The sequence below is a fragment of the Manis javanica genome, chromosome 3 (genome assembly GCF_040802235.1).
Source record: "Manis javanica isolate MJ-LG chromosome 3, MJ_LKY, whole genome shotgun sequence".
Classification (NCBI taxonomy): Eukaryota; Metazoa; Chordata; class Mammalia; order Pholidota; family Manidae; genus Manis; species Manis javanica.
Window position 1 is genome coordinate 2,836,041 of NC_133158.1, and position 21,236 is coordinate 2,857,276.

General features: G+C 60.1%; 3 protein-coding genes across 8 annotated transcripts; 1 reads left to right on the forward strand and 2 right to left on the reverse strand.

Annotated features, from left to right (window-relative positions):
* Positions 1-76: 76 nt before the first annotated feature.
* On the reverse strand, positions 77-10,590 carry PCBP4 (poly(rC) binding protein 4). Of its 3 annotated transcripts, XM_036994901.2 has the most exons (14): positions 10,450-10,590; positions 9,707-9,821; positions 3,664-3,808; positions 3,520-3,543; positions 3,375-3,407; positions 3,064-3,180; positions 2,705-2,836; positions 2,421-2,549; positions 2,103-2,177; positions 1,906-1,950; positions 1,770-1,833; positions 1,616-1,668; positions 1,360-1,529; positions 77-956 (listed from the first exon to the last, which is right to left on the reverse strand). In XM_036994901.2, exons 3-14 carry the CDS (start codon positions 3,742-3,744, stop codon positions 668-670), a joined length of 1,212 nt encoding a protein of 403 aa, XP_036850796.2. In that variant the 5' UTR covers positions 3,745-3,808; positions 9,707-9,821; positions 10,450-10,590; the 3' UTR covers positions 77-667. The 3 variants fall into 3 exon arrangements, with proteins under 3 accessions (XP_036850796.2, XP_036850798.2, XP_073086760.1); XM_036994903.2 differs by lacking the exon at positions 10,450-10,590 and having other exon boundaries at positions 77-759; positions 9,707-9,909; XM_073230659.1 differs by lacking the exon at positions 10,450-10,590 and having other exon boundaries at positions 1,360-1,502; positions 9,707-9,907.
* A 94-nt stretch (positions 10,591-10,684) lies between these two features.
* On the reverse strand, positions 10,685-14,699 carry ABHD14B (abhydrolase domain containing 14B). 2 transcript variants are annotated; one of them, XM_017650968.3, is made up of 4 exons: positions 14,573-14,699; positions 13,449-13,684; positions 12,018-12,259; positions 10,685-11,704 (listed from the first exon to the last, which is right to left on the reverse strand). In XM_017650968.3, exons 2-4 carry the CDS (start codon positions 13,657-13,659, stop codon positions 11,525-11,527), a joined length of 633 nt encoding a protein of 210 aa, XP_017506457.2. In that variant the 5' UTR covers positions 13,660-13,684; positions 14,573-14,699; the 3' UTR covers positions 10,685-11,524. The 2 variants fall into 2 exon arrangements, with proteins under 2 accessions (XP_017506457.2, XP_036850802.1); XM_036994907.2 differs by having other exon boundaries at positions 13,449-13,672; positions 14,573-14,593.
* An 80-nt stretch (positions 14,700-14,779) lies between these two features.
* On the forward strand, positions 14,780-20,296 carry ABHD14A (abhydrolase domain containing 14A). Of its 3 annotated transcripts, none has more exons than XM_073230660.1 (5): positions 14,780-14,815; positions 17,643-17,854; positions 18,021-18,136; positions 19,519-19,754; positions 19,966-20,296. In XM_073230660.1, the coding sequence occupies exons 2-5, from the start codon at positions 17,661-17,663 to the stop codon at positions 20,146-20,148; spliced, it is 729 nt and encodes a 242-aa protein (XP_073086761.1). In that variant the 5' UTR covers positions 14,780-14,815; positions 17,643-17,660; the 3' UTR covers positions 20,149-20,296. The 3 variants fall into 3 exon arrangements, with proteins under 3 accessions (XP_073086761.1, XP_017506422.2, XP_036850801.2); XM_017650933.3 differs by lacking the exon at positions 14,780-14,815 and adding an exon at positions 14,839-15,783 and having other exon boundaries at positions 19,519-19,622; XM_036994906.2 differs by lacking the exon at positions 14,780-14,815 and adding an exon at positions 14,850-15,783.
* The last annotated feature ends 940 nt before the right edge of the window (positions 20,297-21,236 follow it).

The following is a 21,236-nucleotide window of genomic DNA, read 5'->3' on the forward strand; positions in this document are numbered from 1 at the left end:
AGATGGGGATCCTCTGGGGCCTCGGCTGCACCCACTTTCTGGAGGTTTTGCCAACACCCACAGTGTTTCACAGCTCCCTGGTCTCTGAGAATATTTATTCAAAAACAGGGATTGAAAAAACTGTACAGTGTCTGCTGCTGCGAACTCGGCCCCTGCCCCCATGCCACTCCCACAGCTGCCTGGCGGCACCCCCTCTTTGAGTTGCCCTCTGCTAAACCCAGCCAGTCCATTCCAGTCAAAAGGGTTATCAGTGGAAGCAGCAGGAATCTGCAGGGAGGTGGGGAGAGAAGCACGGCCCCCAGCAGCCCCCCAGCCCTCCTCCCTGATCCCCACAGGGGGCAGTAGGCTAGGAAGCCCTGAGGGGTAGGGAGTACATGAGTGACTCCCAAAGTGGGGGCACTAAGGATGCTCCCTGCATCCAAGCACAAAGCCAGAGGGGCCAGAGCCCCCTACCTCGGGGCTGCCGCAGCTCCCAGACCCTGAGCTGGACACTGACCCCTCTGAGAAAAGGCGCTCCCACTGACTGGGGCTGGGTGGGGGTGCATCCATGCGTCTGGGCATTAGCGGCTTTTGGGACCCCAGGATGGAGTCTCCTTGGGCAGGTAGGGTACAGAGGCAGCCCCCTACCGCAGTCCTGCCTGCCCCCACGCCTGGGCCTCAGCCAGCCTCAGTAGGGGGAGAACTTCTGCCGCTCCGCTTTCTTGCTCCCGTTGGCTGCTGCCATCTTGGCAGTGTAGGCCGCCAAGCCCGGCGGTGGCCCTGGGGAGGCAGGTGGCAGAGCCAAGAAGGGCACAGGCTTGAGGCCGATGAAGTTGGAGAGGGAGATGGCATAGGGCGTGCCCAGCAGGCCTGGGGGAGCTGTGGGCAGGGCCGTCAGGGGTGGCGAGAAGGGGGCAGGCAGGTCTGCGGGGGCCGAGCCGGGTGTCCCCCCAGAGGTAGACTTGGCCGTTTCTAGACTGGAGAGAGGGATATGGGGCGAGATGAAGGGGAAGATGGGGTGAGGAGAGGCAATGAGGGCGAGATTAGATGCAAGACGGAGGAGGGACTGTGGACAAGAACATGGGGCAGGCGTGTTTGGGAGAAGATGGGGAGGGTGGAAGGTAGGGGGAGAAAGGACAGGCAGATATACTATGGGGTCACGGCAAAAACAGGGGGGCCAAAAACCCTGGGAAAGAGACAGGGATGGGGCAGGAGGACATGAGGGATGGATGTCAGGGTGGGGGAGAGGGGCGACAGGGAGCGAGTGAGGCAGGGGAGGCAGAGGACAGGACCAATAGAGAAGGGAGGCCAGCTCTCCCCTCCCCAGCCGTGTGCTCTGAGGCACTGAGTCCCCCGGTGACATGCCCCAGCCCCACTCACCAGGCAGTGATGAGGTACTGGGCTAGGGCGATGGAGACTGGCGAGCCAGTGATGGTCACGTGCCGCTCGCCAGCGCCCTCCGCTTGGTTCCCAATCTTGATATGTGCCCCTGACATCTGCCGGATCTCACTGATCTTGCTGCCCTGGCGCCCGATCACGCAGCCAATCAGCTGGGGGGAGGGTGGAATTCAACCCTAGGCGAGGCCCAGACCCCTGGTCATCCCCCACCCGCCAAACCACCACATCCCCTGCTTACGTCGTTGGGAACCAGGAACTCCTGTGAGCTGGTCTGCGTGCCTGGATCCAGTCCTGGTTGAGAGAAGAGAGGTTGGGCATGGGTCTGGGCCTTCCCTGCCCCCCATTTCCATTCTAGGGGTCTGCCCCTGCCTCCATCTGCAGGCACCACTCACCTGGCACCATGCTGGGTGAGGCAAAGGGGACTGCATGGCCCGACAGCTGCTGCAGCTTGCTGACCTATACGGAAGAGAGGCCGGAAGTCAGAGGGGGCTCAGCTGGGGAAGAGGGGCTTGGGCTGTGGTCACTCACCTCAGCTGGGGTCACAGCCCCATACTGACCCTGTACGGAGAAGCCCTGTGGGGACAAAGTGAGTGAAAGGGGGTTTCCATGACAGAGCAGGGCAGTGTGGCCATTCACTGCCCCCCACCAGACTGCAGCTCCTTCTTCTATCCACTCCCTTATCTCAGTCCCCCGCCTTTATCTCAGTTCCCCACCGCTGCCCTCACCTGGCTGGCGGAGAGAAGCACGGTGCCTAAGGAGAGGCTTGGATGATAGGGGATAGTGGCTCCTTTGGGTGGGGACTGGAAGGCACAAAGGGGAGGCTCTGTCAGGATCCCCTCAGGGTCCCCTCACCTCCCCAAGGGCCCTATGTTCTCAAGGCCCTCCCTGTGACCCCCAGGTAAGTGCATCCCCACATCCTGGAACTCCTCATCCATCCCTGCAGCCCTACCTGCCCCCACCTGCTGGCACACATACAGGATCTGGGACCTGACAATGCAGAGCCAGAGCCCATCGCTGCCCCCCGCCCTGCCCCAGGCCAGCACCTCCAGGATGACAGCGCAGATCTGGCGCACACACAGGATGATGGCATCGGGAACCCCTGACACGGTTACAGCACGCTCTGTGGAGTTGGGGAGCAGGTCCCCCGCCACCTGCACCTGGGCCCCTGTGGTCTGAAAGCAGAGGACAGGGGCCACTTCCAGGTGCTCCCACAACCTGGCATAGTGCTGCCAGGCTCAGAGCTCCCAGGGGTCAGGGAGGCAGAAGCCCAGGTCCCCTCCCGCAAGTGGACAGAGGACTCCCGGGGGATGGCGTCCCCTTCCCTCACCTCTCGGATCTCCTTGATCTTGGTGCCAGCCTTCCCAATCAGTGAGCCGCACTGGCTGGCGGGGATGACAAGGCGCAGGGTCACTGGTGGCCTGGACACGTTCCCACCGTTGGCAGGTGCCGCACAAAGGTCCTGGGCAGGAAGACTGTGGGTTGGCTGTGCACACCCCTGCTGCTCCCCTGCCCGGAAGCACCTTCCTGCTGGGGGAGGAAGGAGGGAAGCCCTCCCCTAGTCCCACTCCAATGAGAGAGCCCTGCCCAGGACTGGACTTCCCTCCCATCCCCAGCCACTATGTGGGGTCGGAGTCCTGTTCCTCCCAGGCAACTACCCTTGGCCTCCCACTCCAGGCAGCCACAGACCTCGTCCAGCTTGAAGGCGATCATGGAGACAGCATGGAAGACGGCTGCTGTAGAACCTGTGATGGTGGTGATGCGCTCGGGGCAAGAGCCTTCAGAGATGGTAATCCGGGCACTGCTCTGCAGGTACAGGACAAGCACGGGGCAGTGGGGCTCTCCACTTCCTCGCCAGGCCCCAGGCGGGCTAGAACGGCCACCTTCCAAGGGCACTCACTGGTCATCCCAGATGGAGGGTTCAGGGAGAGGGTGGGCCAGGGATCTCCCCTCCCTCCAAATCTCGTGCCCTGGGTTCCTCTCCCAAACTGCGCCCTCACCTGCTCCCGGATTCGCTTTACGGTCTCTCCTTTCTGCAGAGACAAAACCGGAGACCGGCTCTTTAGTCTGAGCAGCCGTCTGCTGCCTTTCCTGGCCTGCAGCCTCAGGTTAAAGGGGCCATACAGAACAGAACCAGGCACCTACCTTGCCAATTATGCTGCCCACCTCCTGCGAACAGGACAAGGGAGGTGTTAGAGGGAAGGTGCCAATGCCCCTGGCCCTGCCCCTCCCCCAGCACTGCACCCCCCCCCCCGCCCCCCAGCCTCAGGGGAGGCCGCGCCCACTCACCTTGCCGTGCATCAGCATCCGCAGGGTGAGGGTGATACTGAGCTCCGGCTCCTCTTCCAGCCCCGCGTCTGAGCCGCTCATCCTGTCAGGCGGGGCTGGGGCCACAGCGGCCTGGGAGTGTGTCCGCACCACAGCCTAGCCGGCTCTGGCGGGGGCAGTGAGACGTGGGGTAGAGAGGCGCCCATCTCTTTCAGACCCCCTGCCCTTACTCGGGGAGCCGAGAGCTGGGCTTGTCAAACTCCCAGAGAAGGGAGACAGCATGGAACCCCAGTTTCAAATATCACACTGACCAGTGTCCTTGTGTGCAATGCACTAGGTGTGCAACGCTGGACAGCTCATTTAACCCATCTGGGCCTCCACCTCCACCTCCACCCCTGTAAGGAGGGGATCCCAAGTCCTGCCCCCAAAGAGTCATGAGAATTAATATGAGGCGAGCATGTGTGGTACCCCATCTCCATGGCCACCCTTGCCTCCCTCTCGGATATCAGACGAATTAACCAGGAGGCCTATGGGAGTCCAGAGAAGGTAGCTTCCTCCCTGACCTCCTGGACGTTGGACCTTGTGGACCAGGCCTGGAAGGCTGAGTTACATTTGAAAGGTTACTTCAAACAAGAGGCTCCTGCGTCCAGGGGCCAGAGCCCCGCTGGCTACAGGATGGAGGAGCAGCGGGAGAGAAGCTGGTGCAGGCCTGGAGAGCCCTGGATGGTCTTGGAAGGAGGGTGGAAGAGAAGATAGGCTCTAGGAGGGGCCCTCCTGCCCTGCCCTCCCCTGGCCTAGCAAAGGCATGATGGTGGGGGTGGTAGGGAGACGGGCAGGGAGCCCCCCTCCTAGAGGCTGCTCCTGACCTCGAGGTCACTAAAGCAGAGATCCCTGTGGACTGCTGGGGCAGGGTTCCTGGGCACAGCAGCAGCCCTTCTCCCAGTGCTGTGGAGGTACAGAGTGTCCAGGCCGGCCGCATTCCCAGCTGGAGCACTTTCTACTGTACCATACACAAGTCACTTGGGCTCCGAGTCTCAATTTCCTCACCCATAAAATGGAGAGAATGCATCCCCTTGGGACTGGGTGATGCATAAGGATTTGGGGGTCTGGGGAGTGTCAAAGCCGTTAACTGATGGAGGAAGGAGTTGCTGGAGATTAGCTGCTGGGATTAGCCCGGCAGCCAGCCCTCCCCACCCTACCCCCTTTCATGCCCTGACTTAATCCTGAACCTTAATCCCGCTTGGAAATCCCTCTCCTCTGCTGCTGTCTCCCAGCCTCGCTGGGGAGCTCACTGGGGCACCAGAACCCGAGGAGAAAAACAAGGAGTGGGACCAACCTGTGCCAAGTCTGAGCCAAGACCACGCCCTAACCCTGCAGACCCTTCTATCCAAATGGTCTGCAGGCGAGGGGGCCAAGGATGGGTGTGCTGGGCCTAGAGCAAGCTTGGAGCACCCTGGCACCTACCTCCTCAGTCCCTGCCCAAGCCCTGAGCCTTGAAGGCTGGGAATTCTGTCCAATGCCCTTTGGGACCCCCTTGCTAGCCAGAGCTGGGCATGGGTGGGAGGGCGGTGTTCCCAGGCCACCTTTCTTGGGAAGCTGCCTTCGGGCATGAGGCCTGTTTCTTCATCTGTACCCTGGGGATGACAACCCTGTCCCCCCAAGTACCCAGTAAACTTTGCCCCCAGTGCCTGCTCCTCCCTTCACTCAAGTTCTGCCCATGGGCTCTCTAGAGGTCAGAGGTCAAGAGACTGGACTCTGAGCATCCTGGCAGCCTCCTGCTGGCTACCCTTGCTCACACTTTCCCAGCCACCTACACTTTCCCCAGGAAAGTGCCTGTGATGGCAGGCTTGGTTTCTGTCTGCCTGGACAGCCAAGCCCAGGAGGGAGCCCCTTGGAGCAGGAGCACGGCCGCCGCCCTCTCCTTGGGCCCTGGAGTTCCAGAGCCAGGCCAGAGAGGGTGCTCCGGACATACTGGCCCGGTGAAAAGATGGAGTCAGCAGACAGAAGGGGCCTGAGGACAGAGAGGGCCTGGAACCTGCCAAAGGTCACAGCGAGGTGGGCACAGTGCAGGGCCGTTACAGGCTTCCTCCCCTTCCCAGCTGTCCCATCTGGGTCTGTCAGTCCTCTTCCTAAAGGGGGGCTCTTCCTAGATGGGGCGCAGGCATCAGTAGTCCCTGAGACCCCTGCCCGGCTAGGAGACATAGATCATGTTTGGAAAGGACTGACAACTTGTCCAGATCCACAGTCTTAAGCTCCAGAATTTTCTGGGGCTCAGGTGCCTCTTTGGGGTGGTAGCCAGTGGGAGACCTGACACTGCCTCCTTACCATTTCCACATCACCTCCTGTGGTGGTCAGTCACAAGGCCCCTGGAGAAACAGGGCAGAGGGCCGCATGTGGCCAGAATTATGGCTCCTGCCCTGAAAGGCTGCCTGGGTCTGCAGCAGAGCCCCGCTGCCCCAAAGGCCATGGGAGGCCTTGGCCAGGCCTTCGCCTGACCTGGACCTCAGTTCACCCACTTGGGCTATGTGTGGGGGTGGAGAGGTGGCTGGTCTCTTTGTGTCCTTCCTGTTCTGAAGGACCCACAGGGTCTTTCCTGCCTTTAGAAGAGAACAGTGGGTCCTGCTGCGGGACCCCCAAATCATTCTCCGGGGGCTGTGGGAGTAGCAGCCCTCGTAGGCATTCTGGCTCCCTTTCCACCCTCCCTGGGGCTCAGTTATGTGCTGCTCCAGCCCGGTGGGCCCTGGGTCCCTGCTGGGCCACACACAAGGCAGCCACGCATCATGCCACGCTGACCTCCAGCTCACCTCAGGGTGCCCAGCCCCCTCTGGTCAGCAGGCCTCCCTGGCAGAACATACCAAGCTCCGACCAGGCCTCTGACCTCAGGCGTTCCCTCCTGCTCCGCAGGCCCCCTCCCCAGATCTAGTGCCCACTCCCTGTGTCCCTGGCTCCCTGCCACTCAGGCTGGAGGGGGTGGAGGGGGTGTGCGACAGCTGTGTAAGCGATGGTGGCTGCCCCTTCCTGCCCCTCCCCCCCAGCTGTCTCTCTCCCATGACAGCTGCCCAATCAAAGGGCTGGGGGCTTAGCCAGCTCCCCCCACATACAGGGATCAAGTGTCCACCCTGGCTTTGTTCTGGAGCAAGAACAATCCAGGGGAGGGGAGGGCTCCTGGAGCCAGGCGACTCAAGTGGACCGGCCCCCCCTCGGGGGATTCCCTCGGCTCTGCTAGCCAGAGTATCTGGACCAGCTAGGCCTGTGGAAGCACCTGGGCTGGGGAGAGAGAGGGGGTACAGTGTGCAAGGTCACCCCCGCCTCACATCCCCTAACGCTCCCCTCAGCCCCCCAGCCCCCAACTTGGCAGCCCCTTCTATGGCTGCTCCAAGAGCAGCCATGCTGGCCACACCCAGTGATGCTGGGCAATGGCTGGGGCATCAGGCAAAGCAGGGGTGGCAGGGGGTGGCCACCAGGCACCGGGGGATCTACCTGAGGGATCCTGGCTCCCCTGCCTCCCTGCCTGGCCCTTTCTCTGGGCATGCTCACCTCCTGATCAGCTAGACCTCCACAAAAACTGTCCCAGTGTCCTAAGACCTGTGTGCCCAGCCTCTCAGCCTTCCAGCCCTCAGGATGGCCCTTCATACCTACTTCTTGGGAGAGTCAGGGGCCCACAGGGGAACAGCCCAGGGTCCTTGAGCTCCAGCCTCTGCTTTCTTGACCCACAGCTGTCCTGTAGACTGTGCTAGGCAGCGAAAGGGGTCCCTAACAAGCTGGCTGGTGCCAGAAAGGCTACAATCCACTTAGAGCATCATTAGATACCCCCTCAAGAGTCCTCATAGTCAAGGGAAACTGAGGCATGCCCAGGCCCAGACTGAGCTCCAGGAGAAAGGGCTCAGCTTGGTGGTGCAGCCCCACCCACTGGTACCCATTCCCATCACTGTCTCACTCAAAATGAGAAAGGTCTCTAGCTCCATCTTCATGCTGGTAACTGGGTCACTGCTGCTCAACAGCCATCCTTGGCTGCCCAGTGCCCAAAGAATAAAGCCAGATCTCCACAGACAGGCACACAAGTCCCTTCATGATCTGTCCCCTGCCAACTTCTCATCGCATTCCCACCCCATCCCCCACACACATCAGGCTGCAAAAAATGCCTAGCAGCACCTCCTGGTCTCTGGGCCTTTGTCCAGGCTGATCCCAGCTTGGAATACCTCCTCCCCACTCTGTCAAAACCCTTCTCAAATGCCACCTCCTCTGTGAAGCCCTCCCTGCCTTCCAAGTCAGATGGAATCTGTCAGGCCTCTGTGTCCCCCAGAGATCTGCCTGCAACAAGGGGCCCCAACTGGGCATTTCCAAGCCTGTCTTTCCACTACCCATAGCTCCAGGAGGGCAGGAGCCAGGACCAGGCTCAGCGGTGAGAAGATAAGACTCACAGGGCCTGAAGGCATCAGGAACCAGCAACGGGGCAAAGGGTCCCAGAGGAGCAGTGAGGGTGGGGTGAGAAGACCGGGGTTCAGGGGACCAGTCACATGGGAGAGCCAGCACCTGCTGGGGAGGGCTTCCTCAGCACCCCCGCCCCTGCTCCTGCTGCTTCTCTAGGTCTAGGGGCTCCAAGGGCATGTCACTGGGCCACGGGATTGCCACAGTGCTTGGAGACTTGCAGGGGCCCAGAGAGGGTTTCCCACAGAGGGGCTGGAAGAAAAGCTGGGGTGGGGCACAGGTTTCACAGAGTCAGCTCAGCCTACAGAAGGGCCTCATCAGAGAGGAACCTGAGGCCCCGAGGCTAAGGGGCTTGTTGGTGAGGCTACGTGAGAGGCAACGGGCAGATCTGGGAGGACCCAGGGGTCCACCTGTGAGGCTAAGAGCTCTTCCCTCAAGATGTCAGCGCCCCTGGGCCAGTGATGGAGGCTGGGAGGGGGGCTGTGATGGGGGTAGGGAGGGTGAACAGAGCTTGTGTGGGGACGCAGGGCGGGGCAAAACCAGCCTCCCTATGGCCTGGGCCCGCCAGGGTATGTGGGCCGCCTGCTCCCAGCCCCCCACCCTGAGCATGCGAGCAGAACAATCCCCTTGTGTTTAGGCAGCCAGAGCCTGCATGCTGATGACGGCTGGGGGGTGGGGCTGGGATGGGGGCGCTTTGGAGGTTGAGGGGTTTCCAAGGCCTGGAGGAGGTCGGGGACTTTCAGATGGGAAAAGGATAGGGTCCCAGGGCCTGGCCCTGAAGCAAGGAGGGTAACCCAGGAACCAGCGAGGGCCAGAGCTGAAGTTTAAGTTTCTAGGGAGTCCCTGGAGTCCAAGACCTCTTTGTCGGGGCAGAGGGCCCCCGAGGTCACATGCCCGTTGGTCCAGCGTGAAGGTTACCATCCCGGGCTTGGTGGGGACCAAGAGTCCACGTTCTGGGAGGAGGGAATGCAGCTGTTCCTGGGTGCATCCCTTTGAAGACCACTCCCCATGGTGCTGGAGCCAGGTGGGGCCCTGGGCGCCACAGGTCCCAAGATGGCGGGCCTGGGATAGGGGAGTGAGGAGGCGGGCACCTCCCTCTCCTGGCCAGGCTGAAATGAGTAGCCAGAGCCCCTGTTCCCAGGACCCCAGCTAAGAAGCTGGGTAAGCGCTGAGGGCCTGAAGACCTACAGGGTAGGAGGGCCCACTCTGGGCCCCCAGCCGTCATCTCCACACACCCCTGGCCTGGAGGTCTGTGTCTGGCCTCACCAAGGACTGCAGAGAATGGGAAGGGGTGTGTGCTGGGCCAGGAACCGCAGGGGCGCGCCAGATGGGGCAGGGATGGAGTGGGGCCAGAGCCCAGGGCTGGAGGGCCACGGAGGAGCCGGCCCAAAGGACAGCAACAGCAGGCGGGACGAGGGCCTGCAACCAGGGGTCTCAGGGTTAGGAAGCCCCTCCCTGGTGCTGGGGGATTCTCTGGCCAACTAGCAGCCCCCACCTGTGCAGGCCGGGGCCCGGCTGGGACAGCAAACGCGTTCCTCCCAGTCTCCCAGTTCCCCAAACTCGCACGCAGCCTGTGGGCCCGGGCCGAACCCCAAAACTTCGCGGCCGGCGGTGCCCCGCCCGGCCCGCGCCCTACCTCTCTGGGGCTGTCCAGCGGCGGCGGCGGCGGCGGCGGCGGCGCGGCGGCTGGGCCGCTCAGTCCCACATTGTCCCCGGGAGAGGCGGCCGCTCACAACTGCGAGTGACATCAGCTGCGAACAATGAGGGGTTTGACAGGCGCGGAGCCCGGCCGGCCCGGAGCCCGGCTCCGCGCCCCCCCGGCCCGCCCGGCGGCCCCTCCCCGCCCCCTCCCCGGATCCGATTACAGCGGCGGGCCCGCCCCGCCGCCAGTGCCGCAGCCGCCCCGCCCCGCCCCGCGCTGCGCCCCGAGCGCCGCCGCTTCCGGGAGCCCGGGCCGAGGCGCGCCGCACCCCTGCGCGGCCCCCGCCGCCCTGCGCCGGCTCGAGCCCCTCGGAGATGGGCCTCGGCCTGCGCCGGGCCCGCTGCTCGGCTCCTAGCGTCTGCGCCATCCAGCCCCGCGCGGGGCGCTCGCCCACCGGAACCCGCACCCCTGCCACCCACGGCGCCCGCGAGGCCCGGCCCTGGTCCGCCCCGGACGGGTTACCGGACCCGCTAGAGGGGCCTGGAGCAACGCGGTCCTGTGCACCCCGCCCCGTGACTCCCCAGAGCTACCCCCAGGATTCCTTTATGGGCAGGGGCGGCTGGGGCGCGGCGCAGTTGAGTCCTCTCCAGGGGGGGCGAGGGTGAGAGTCGCCGGAGGAGCTGGGCTGGTCCCAAGCCCTCCCCCTGCCCCGCCGCACCTCTGGGGAGCAAATCTACCTAGTCCTCCTCTCCTTAATCGGCTCAGCCTGGTCCCGCTGACCTCCACCTCCCCACACAGCCGAGTCTCCTGGCACCTGCGTGTGTGTGGGTGGGGATGGGATCCAATCTCCCTTCCCCTCCATCTGGCCTGGTGGACAAAGGGCAGGGGGACCATCTGGTCCCGCCAGAGTGGGGGAGGGGTCCCAAGGGGCCGAGGAGGGCGGCGCTCTGGAGACAGCGAGAGCCTGCGGGGTCTAATTGCATCACTTTATTTCACCGACCTCCACTTGTCTCCCCACCGCCCAAACCTCAGAGCTGGCAACAGGCTGGGCCGAGAAGATCCAGGCCTAATAACCTCGGGAGGCGTGAAGCATCCAGGAGGAGGGAACAGCAGGGATATCTGAGAGTTAAAAGGGTGGCCCTCCCCTTTTCGGGACACTTCTGGTCGGGCCCAGCTGCGACCAGTGGGTGGATGGAGTTCAGGGCTGGCCACGCCCTAAGCCCGGCAGAGGGTCTCCAGCCAGTGCTGGGCCACGGAGCCCCACCCAGACAGCAGTGTGCTGCATGGCTGGAAGTCTTGTGCCTGTGCAAGTGTGTGAGTGGCCGGAGAACGCACATGCATGCCATGAAGAGCTGCACAAGACAGGCACATCAGCCCCACGTGGTTGCTCCCGAGTGAGGGGTCATATCTGGGAACACGGATGGCTCTAAATGTGTAAGCATGCACGTGGGCATGTATGTGTCTGTGGCTAAGAGGCCAGGATGGGGGTGTGAGTGCCCTGCAGAGCATCCAGAGGAGGCAGGAGGGAGGAGGCGGAGGATGGACAGAGCAGGAAGGAGTGGAAGCCAGCAGGAAAGCCTTCAGGAGAAACTCCTGTAGGGATTACCCTGGATCACGTCCCTTGATTCTTGGGTTTTTTTGGTCTTGATTTAATTTCCTCAGTCTGTCACTGCAAGAGAAAAAGGAAAAGACCCCAAAGAGAAGACCCCAGATAGACACACCTGTTGCATGTGCGTGATGAGCAGGAGCCCACGGAGGGAGGGAGGGAACCAAAGCAGGCCAGCAGCCCACCGCCACCAGCAGGACCCAGCCTCATGCCAGCCCCTGCAGGAAATCTAGCAGCCCCTTGTGCCACTCCTCGGGTTTGTCAAGGTAACAGGGGTGTTCCGCACCCTCTAGGACCAACACCCGGTGGTTAGGCAGCTGTTTCAGGTGCTCAAAGCTGGTCTGACCCATGGGGTCCTGGTCTCCATATACTATAAGAGCTGGGGTCTAGGAAGGAAAGGGAGGCACAGTCAGCAGGATTCTGCCACACCAGCCCAGCCTCCCCATCACTGCAGTCTCTCCCTGAAGTCACCCCCAAATGACCAGAAGAGAAAAACTGGCCCAGTGGGGGGTGAGGGGAGAGGCCCCAGCACAGTGTGGCACAGAGCTTGGCACTGTAATCTGCTAAGTAAACCACACGTAGGGAGTTTGGTAGTTCAGCTCCTCCCAGAAGTCACCTGTTGGTTACCCTGCCCCCAGATAAGGAAAGGGCCCAGGATAGCCCCCGGGCAGAGCCATCTCAGCCTCCCAACCAAGGTACCTTCACACTGGCATAGTCCGCAGCATTGATTCTGTCAGTGCAGATGGGGGCCACTGGCACATAGCCCCGGAGCTGGGAGCCAGGGGCCGTGAGGAAGGGCAGAGAGTACATGCCACTCAACGATGGGCTGACCACAACCAGGGGGCCCAGGTCCAAGGCATCCCTCACAGATGCCAGGAAGCTGCTGGGGGCCAGCTCCCCAATAGGGGCAGGGGCTGCTGCTTCCTTGGAGCGCCCCAGACCTGCAGAGATTCAGGTGTGGGAGACACAACAGGGTGGTGAGTGGGAAAGCCCTCCCAGCTGTCTCTCCGCACCAGGTTCCTGCAACACAACACACACACGGCACCAGAGTTTATTCCTTACAGCAGCCTCGATCCATCCTATCTGAGGCACACGTGCTTCCCTCCGTGTCTGTGCAAATCTCCCCCAGCAGTACAATGTTCTAAGAGAACAAGCTCTCAAATCCAGCCCAGCAGGCTCCAAGTCCCACTTCCTACCTATGTGACCTTGGGAGAGTCCCCTCAGGCCTTTCTCAGCTTCTCAGTTTTCCCATCTGTTAAAAGGAGGTCACAAAAGTATCTGCTGCTTAAGATTGTTGTGAAACTTAAGTGAGTTAACTGCTTAAGAGGCCTCTGTCCCAGACCAGGCAGTGTGGGTACCTCAAGGACAATGGCTGAGGGGCTGGCTCTGTACACATACCTTCCCTTCACTTAATAGGTTCCTACCTTCCCCAGAAAGATTACCTCAAGACCTTGGCCTTGAAGTTCAGCCCAACCACACTCAGAGCCAATCCTGAGCAGGCCTCCAGGCCCACCCTTGGGCACTGAAACCATTCAACCACGGCCTGTGAGGGGAACAGGTCAGCCATGGGGCCCGGCCTGCTGGTTCAGGTTATGTCTGGCAGTCCAGAGCTGCCCCTGCCTCCCTGGAGCCAGCTTAGGGCTTGGTACAGAGATCATGCCTGGGGTTTGGCCACCCGCCAGGCTCTGGCCTGCCCCAAAAGGTGCCAGGAGACTCAGTCTCACTCCTCAGGGCTTCTGACAGAATACACGGTTATGGCTTTGTCAAAATATTTACTTCCAGCCCACACAGCCCCATTATTATTATGTGTTGGATACTGGCCACATACTCACATGGATAATCACATTCCATTCTCACTAGAGCCAACTCCTAAATGAGTGTGGTCCTCTCCCATTACAGGTGAGGAAACGGGCCCGGAGGCACTGTGCCCAGGGAACATAGAAGCACCTGGGCATTGTCTAGACCGTATCTGGATCAAGACCGGCGAAGCTCGAAGCCCCTGGAGTATGCAGTGCGCCCAGTCAAGCTCAGGGCCCATCCTGACTAGATTCTCCCAGTCCTCCAGCCCCCAGCCCTGGGCCCCCAGTGAAAGCCCCAGGACCTCTGTCCAGAAGCCTGCCGGGGAAATACCTGGCAGGTCAATGGCCACAGCCCGGTAGCCAGCTTGGGCCAGCCTGTGCAGCGTGCCCAGGGTCTGCCAGGTCTCGGAGGAGAAGCGGATGCCATGCAGCAGTAGTACAGAAAGGCCAGCAGCCTGTCCACAGCCTGGCGCCGCCTCTCGAAAGAACAGACTCTGATCCTGCACCCGGATGGAGCCCTCGCGCTGCTCCACGCCCGCCATACCTGCCACTGTGCTGGTGAAACGCCTGCAGTTCAAAGGCAAGCTGAGGAGGAGCCACAGAACACCCTGCCCAAGTGGAGAAGGAGGCTGCCACAGAGCGCGCGGAGGTCCCCGGGGAGCAGCAACGGTGCACCCAGGGGGCTCCCAGAACTCTAGTAGCATGGCATGGGGTGGGAAAGACACAGGTGTTATTTCCGCCTCTGCCACTCACCTAACTGTGTGGCCTTGGCCCATCGTTTCCTTCTATGAAATATGGGCCAATACAGCCTACCTCGCGCATTAAAGAGTTTTAAAAAGGAAGGGATTGACGACAAGGGAGGGTGCCTGCCCCTTGGAAAGAACTGCATACATGGGGCTCCCATTACAATACAGTGATAGGGCGCAGCTCACTGCTGGTTGATAGGGTTGTTAAATGAGCCCTCGCAAGTGCAACGCCGGGCACCGTGCCCAGCACACAGTGAACAGTAAGTGTCCGATCAACAGTGAGGAGCTATTTGCTTATGAGCCTCTTCCTCTTCATGGCACTGTCACAGGCGGTGACAGGCCAGTGCAGGCCAGAGGAGACCAGCGCTGGAGTAAAAAAATCCATTTTCCGGAGGCGGAAACCCGGTCAGGAAAGGCTTTGGAATTCCCGCCCGCAAGAGACTCGGGGTGTTCAGCGCGCCGCCCGCTGGGACCCAACGCGCTGACGCCGTGGTCAGGGGCGCGGTCACCCGTGTTCCACGGTTCGCTCTGTCCCCTCCGCGGACCTCGGCTCTGGCTCGCTAGGCCTGGTAGGGCGCATGCGGGACGGGTGGGGGCAGACTCGAAAGAGAGGGCTTGGGGAGCTAGACGGAAAGGGAAAGAAACGGGGTAGATGGGGGTGGACCCTAACTGGAGAGAGGAAGAGAGGGTCGAGGCGCAGGGCCCATACCTGGGGAGCTGCAAGGGCACGCGCAGATGGGAGGCAGGCGAGTGCTGGCGGCGAATGGGGCCTGGAGCGGGGAAGAGGGAAGTGGCCCGGCCGGGGGCGGGGCAGGCCGTCCTACGGGGCGCCCTCGTGCGGCCACAAGCCCTCTCGCAGGACCGGTCCGAACCGCTAGACCCTTCTTTCTTCTCACAGCGGCCTCAGTTTCCCCAAGCCCCTCGGCCCCACGTGCCCCAAGCACCGAGCTCGGTGAGGCCCCGAGACCCTCAGCGACCTGCCCCAAGTGCACAGCGCGCGGTTGAGAAGAAGGGTCCTTTGGGGTCGCATTCCCCCCGCTGCCCACCCTGCAGTCTCCAGCCTGGTCTGCCCAGGCCCAGACCCCTGGGACGCATTGAAGCCTGACGGTTTCAGTAGGAGGCTCTGCCAGTGACCATGCAGGTGGCCTTGGACGTTTACCCAACGCCTCCGAGCCCGTTTCCTCGCCTGCAGAAGGCGTGTGATGCTGCCTACCTTGCAAGGTCCCAATAGGAGTGAATCCTGCACATTGCGCATACTCTGCCTGGCCTCCAGGCGGAGCCTGGAGCCTGGGTGCCGACCACACGTTGGTCCATCACCAACCAGGACAGGAGCCATAAAGAGATAGCAAGGAGCGCAGAATCCATACCGGGCTCGCGGTGCGTGCGCCAGTGTGTATTTGTAGGGGTCGGCCCAGACCAGGAGCTGCTGCGTAGCAATAATATCTGGCATTTACGCAGCGAGGCCTCCGCGCCAGACACTGTTCTAATGCTTATCCCATCCTCCTTAAGACCTCAGGGCAACCCTGTATGGTGGTGATAACTCTGGCCAGTAAGAACCCCTATCCTTAACCCCATTGTGCAGACGCAAGACTGAGCAAGCGTGGAGACATTCTGTGGGAAGAAGCAGGGTGGCTCTCCCCAGCTCTCAGGCCAAAGCCAATCATGAAAATCTGGATGGGGGCCGGCCTGCGTGTCGGGGAGCCGCCCAGTCCCCCTCCATCGGGGTTACCGGGCGCCGGCCTGCGACTGCGGACTGCGCAAGCGCGCCTTTGGGGCAGCTCCCCGACGCGCGGTGCCTGCCGCAGCCGGCAGCGCGGTGGAGGCAGCGCCATGGTCGCCGCGAGTTTTGGCTGCTGGCTCTGCGTGGGGGGCTCCCGCCCCCGCCCCGGGGTGGCCGGCACGGTCATTCCGGTCGGCCGGGTGAGTGTCCCGGAGAGTGAGGCCTGCAGGGACTCCGGGGCGGGCCGCCCTTGCTCCGCCCCTTGCGTCGCCCCGGGGAGGCAGAGCCCTGCGGGAGGAGCCCGCGGTGGGACGAGTGAGCGCGATCGGGTGCTGTGCACGAGTGCGTCGCGCTTGTTCTTGGGATCTGTGTTTACGTGTGTGTCGGTGTAGTGTCAGTGCTTCTGTGTGTCTGTGTTGTGGGGGTGTCGGTGTGCCTGCCGCTTCTGTCTGTGTATGTCTACTGTATTTCTGTGTGCCTGTAATTTTGAGGGTGACTACCCGTGTGTGCGTCCGTCTTCCTGCCTGTGCATGTGTGTTTCTAGTTTTAGGTTTGTGTGTATGACTGTGTGCATGAAATTTGAAGGGCTGCGTACGATTTTGAAAGCGTGTGTCTGTCCATCCGCCTTCCTGATGCCTAACTGTGTGTGATTTTGAGAGGCTGTATTTCCAGGGATTGATGATGCACAAGCCACTGCGTGTGAAAGGAGACTGCGCGTACGTGCAGGGAATAGCTTGTGCAAAAGAAAAGCGCGGAGGGGCAAGATGCGATGTTTGTGTGCACGTGTTTGTACCTGTGTCATTTTTACGCGGGTACAGCCCCGTGTCTGTAGCGCAGACTCGGTTGTCGGCTACCCGTCCTACAGTTGCTCAGTGCTCCAGCTGTCTGGGTTGCTTAGGCAACGGCAGGAGCCCCGCCCCTTCCTACCTGGAGAGGCTCCTGGGGCCCCAGGCCCGTCGCACGGAGAGGTCCAGTGCTGATGCTTCACCTGGTGGGCACCTCGGCTAACGCCGAGCTGGAGGCGAGCGTCTGAGACTCTTCGTGGTCAGAAGGAAGAAAGCAGTGCACTCTCGCTCTGCTCAGCTCCTGGTTCTCCAACGGCACCAGAGGGGCTTCCACTACCCACTTACCACCTGACCTGGGAGCCTGGGTGCGGGGGAGGGGGAGTCCTTGGGAAGCATCCCCAAAGCTCCAGGAGAGGGGGAGAGGCCCGAGAGGGCCCCCAGCCCTTAGCTCTAGCCAGCACCCAGGTGGCACTCCAATAAAGATGTGTTTACTGGAATCTGGGAACAAGGCAGGTGTGCTCATCCTAGGCTGAAGAAATGATGACAGGACAGCCATAGGTCAAGTCCACTGTATTAGTGACATTTCCCAGGAGGCTTAGGAAGGCATCCTCAAGTTTATCATTCTCCCTGTTTTACTGACAAACTGAAGACCCACAACAGGAAGTTACTGCCCCTTCTGTGTCCTGGGTCCGGAGCCCTGAGGTCTGTCCTCTGGGCTGGCGAAGGACCCAGACTGGAGTAGTCCATGAAGCAGGTCATCAGCCTGAAGCTTGTGGGTGGAGGGCAGGGAGGCATTCATCTCTCCCGCCTCCATCCTGCCCTTTCCATTTCAAGGTGCACCATGCTCCTCCCTGGCCCCACACCCTCTCCTGCCCCAGCATATCTTCCTTCAGGAATATTCTCCACGAACCCTCCTCCTACTCAGTGTCAGCTGGGGTAGGGCATGAAATATTCCCGTCAATTATAAAATGTGTTTTGCTTTTGGCATCATTACATGCAGTATGATAAAGAGAACCATTTCCTAACATGCCCTCAGTGGGGCAAACTTCACACATAGTCTTTCACCTTTGACGGCCCTCACCACTCGGCCACCAGCAAGGCTGCAGTGCATCTGTCCCCTCCCGGCCTCATGTTTTCCTCCTTGCCCAGAGCAGGCAAAAGGGCAGTAACTGAACGTTTCCCCTGCTAGGGGCTTTAGGACGGGTCTGGGGATGGGGTCCAGGGAGGCTTGAAGGGGCTCTGCCCCAGCGTCTTCTTGCTCTCCTCTCCTCCAGACTGTCATACAGACCTCCATGAGCCGGTCCCAGGTAGTCCTGCTGGGCCTGAGCCTGCTGCTCATGCTGCTACTGTACATGGGGCTGCCAGGCCCCCCTGAGCAGACCTCCCGGCTCTGGGGAGACGCCAATGTCACAGTCCTGGCTGGTCTCACCCGGGGCAACTCCCCCATCTTTTACCGTGAGGTGCTTCCGCTCCACCAGACACACAGGTGGGTGCTGACTCCAGGGTGTAGTAGGACTAGGCGCCGGGAGAGTCCCTGCATGGGGTCTGCCCACCCAACTCAGGGTGCTCAGGGCCTGGGAGGGCAGTGGCAGGAAGGAAGAACAGCAAGCCACTCCCAGACCCAGAACACACACTCCCCTGTGTGCCCACAGGGTGGAGGTGGTGCTGCTCCACGGAAAGGCCTTTAACTCACACACGTGGGAGCAGCTGGGCACACTGCAGCTGCTGGCACAGAGGGGCTACCGGGCTGTGGCCCTTGACCTCCCAGGTGAGAGCCTCCGCCTCTGGGTCTAGGAAGGTAGCATGTAGCAAGTACAAGGGGCAGCTTCTCAGAGGGGGACACTGGAGAGGTTGGAAGGCCCTAAGGTGTGGCTGGGGGCATCTGGACCGCATTGTCTGGACAAGCAGTGGCAGGTTACAACACAGATGGCAAAAGGAAATGGTCTGTGTTTTTATTTTCTACAAAACTACAGTGCGGGTGGTTGTATGTCAGAGAGCAAATAGAAATGTGACTTACTTCATAAGCAATTGCATGGGGAGATCTTACCATACTTTTTATGACAAACTACGTAGCTGTTTGTTTTTTAGCTAACAAATGATTTATGCTAACCTCCTCATTAGCAAATCAAACAAGAATTATGCCCTGCAAGACCCGTGCACATTTCTCTCACCTGTCTGTCAAAGCAGTTTGGGGCACCAGGCCCTCTTGGGGCATTTCCATACACAGACATTCAGACAATAAGCAGGACTGTGTGGTAGGGGTTGTAAGCGTGTTGGTGTCCTGCCTGCTTAGTGAATCTATCTGCAGCTTGGTTTGCTCTGCCAATACCATGTCTCATAGATCATGCCAATCACTGTGAACCTCCCTTTGTGTAGCGCGTGCCACTGGAGGCATTGACAGATTTTACCTAGCCATTCCTCAACTGGTGGATATGTAGGTTGATTTAGTTTTCAGTGTCAGTTGAAATGCTTGAGTAATGAGAAGCTGAAGCATCTTTGGACATGTTTCTTTGAGCATGTGGGCAGTGATTTCTATAAGGTAGCATGCAAAGTTACGATTAGCAGACATAATGTGGGGGGACACGGGGAGGGCTGTACAATGCAGAGAAGACAAGTAGTGATTCTACAGCATCTTACTACGCTGATGGACAGTGACTGTAATGTGGTTTGTGGTGGGGACTTGATGATGGGGGGAGTCTAGGAACCATAATGTTGCTCACATAAGTGTAGATTAATGATACCTAAATAAATAAATAAATAAATAAATAAATAAATAAATAAATAAATAAAGGTAGCATGCAAGGGCAACTGATGGATCAAAAGCATACACTGGTAAGATTTTGACAAATGTTACCTTCCAAAAATGCTGAACAGATTTATCCTGCCATCAGTCATGTGTTAAAAGTGCCCATTTCCCTGTATCTTCCCCAACACTCAACACTGCATATTAACAGTCTTTTCTAGTTTTGTCAGTATGATGAATTGAAGATGGTTTTCTAGCAGGCCTATCACATTACAAAAAATAGCTTTGGGGAAGTTTGGGGTGGCATGTGCCATTATGTCCCCTCTCTATCTCTTTCCCCCACTGTGCTGACTGGAAGTCCTGAGCTCCTTCAGCCTCCCTCACCTGGTATCTCCACTTGTTCCCAGGTTTCGGGAACTCAGCACCTTCAAAGGAGGCAAGCACTGAGGCAGGGCGGGCGGAGCTGCTGGAGGGAGTACTGAGGGACCTGGAAGTGCAGAATGCCGTGCTGGTGAGCCCCTCACTGAGTGGCCACTATGCCCTGCCCTTCCTGATGCGTGGCCACCACCAGCTGCATGGATTTGTGCCCATCGCACCCACCTCCACCCAGAACTACACCCAGGAGCAATTCTGGGCCGTGAAGGTACTGAGAGGAGGGTCTCCAAAGGTCCTGGCTTCCTGTCCTTGACTTGACTCATGGGGGGAAAGGACTCAGGTCTCACCTGGAGGGCCCATAGCCCATCCCCGATCTGGATGGAAAAGATGGGGTATTTAGGGAAGAGTTCCTAAAGAGGTGGCTTTAGGATCAGTCCCCACTAGGCCCCAGGATCACCACACCTTGCCTTGCCCTGCAGACCCCAACTCTCATCCTGTATGGGGAGCTGGACGGAATCCTGGCTCGGCAGTCGCTGCAGCAGCTCCGTCACCTACCCAACCACTCTGTAGTGAAGCTCCGGGACGCAGGCCACGCCTGCTACCTCCACAAGCCGCAAGACTTCCACCTTGTCCTCCTTGCCTTCCTTGACCACTTGCCTTGAGCTTGCCTACTGCCCAGGTTCCAGGTCTGGCCTGAGCTTGGAGGGTCAGGCCAGTCCCCACAGAGGCAGCCCCTAGGATCCGAGAGCCAGGTCTAGTCAGGAACTATCATTTCATCTCTCAAGCAGAATAAAAAAGCATTTTTGCATACCTGAGGAGTGACGGGTCTGTTTTCCTGACGTTGCTGCAGGTGGGGTGGCAGTGGGAGGCAAGGCTGGAACTGCTTTGGGGCTAGGGGCAGGGGGAGTACTCCAGCAGCCTGGCAAGGCTAAGAACATGGGCTCCCTCCTGGCTGGCTGCCCTTGCCACTCTGTGACTCAGTTTCCTCACCTGTAAAATGGGCTTGATGGTAACACCTAGCTCAGAAGGTGGCTTTAGGATTGAGTGAGTCTGGGTAAGTGGACTTGGACACACAGGGCTGGGAGATTTGGGGGGAGGGGTTATCACTGCTGCCTGACCACTGGGGTTGGAGAGAATCCAGGGTCTGGCAGTCTACCAATAACCTCTGCGCACAGGGGGCTTAGAGAATCAAAAACGCAGGGCCTTTGGCCAAAGGGAGCTGGAGTGTAGAGGTGCAGGTAGGGAATGCGGTTTAACAATTAACACAGAATGGTTAGTGACCCACCCAGCTGCTTGCCTCTGTGTGGGGATCAGCAGCCCAGACTTAAACCCCAGGAGGCTTGGGACGGACGGACCTGCTCTCCTCCCCTCCCAGCATGCTTCTTTGGTCCAGAGGTTGAAGTCTTCAACCCTGTTCCTCCCCAAGCTGACTGATCCCCTGAAGCAGAGGGCAGAACCCTCCCAGGGTGCAAAGGGCAGCCTGGCACACAAGTGGGCACCTACAACTGAGTGCAGCCTGTGGGTGGCCATGGGACACCTGTGCCTCTTTATCCTCTCTCCGGTGGCTGCAGGAACCAGGGAGCCCCGCGCAGGGTCAGCCAAGAGTGTGCTACATGTATGGTTTGGTGCAGTTTCCCCACCTCTCACTCTGGCACACAGCCTCCCCATTACATCCTCTCACCGTGACATCCTCTGTCACACGCAACCACCATCTCACCCTCATTGCCGCACACACGGTCATATGGCCATA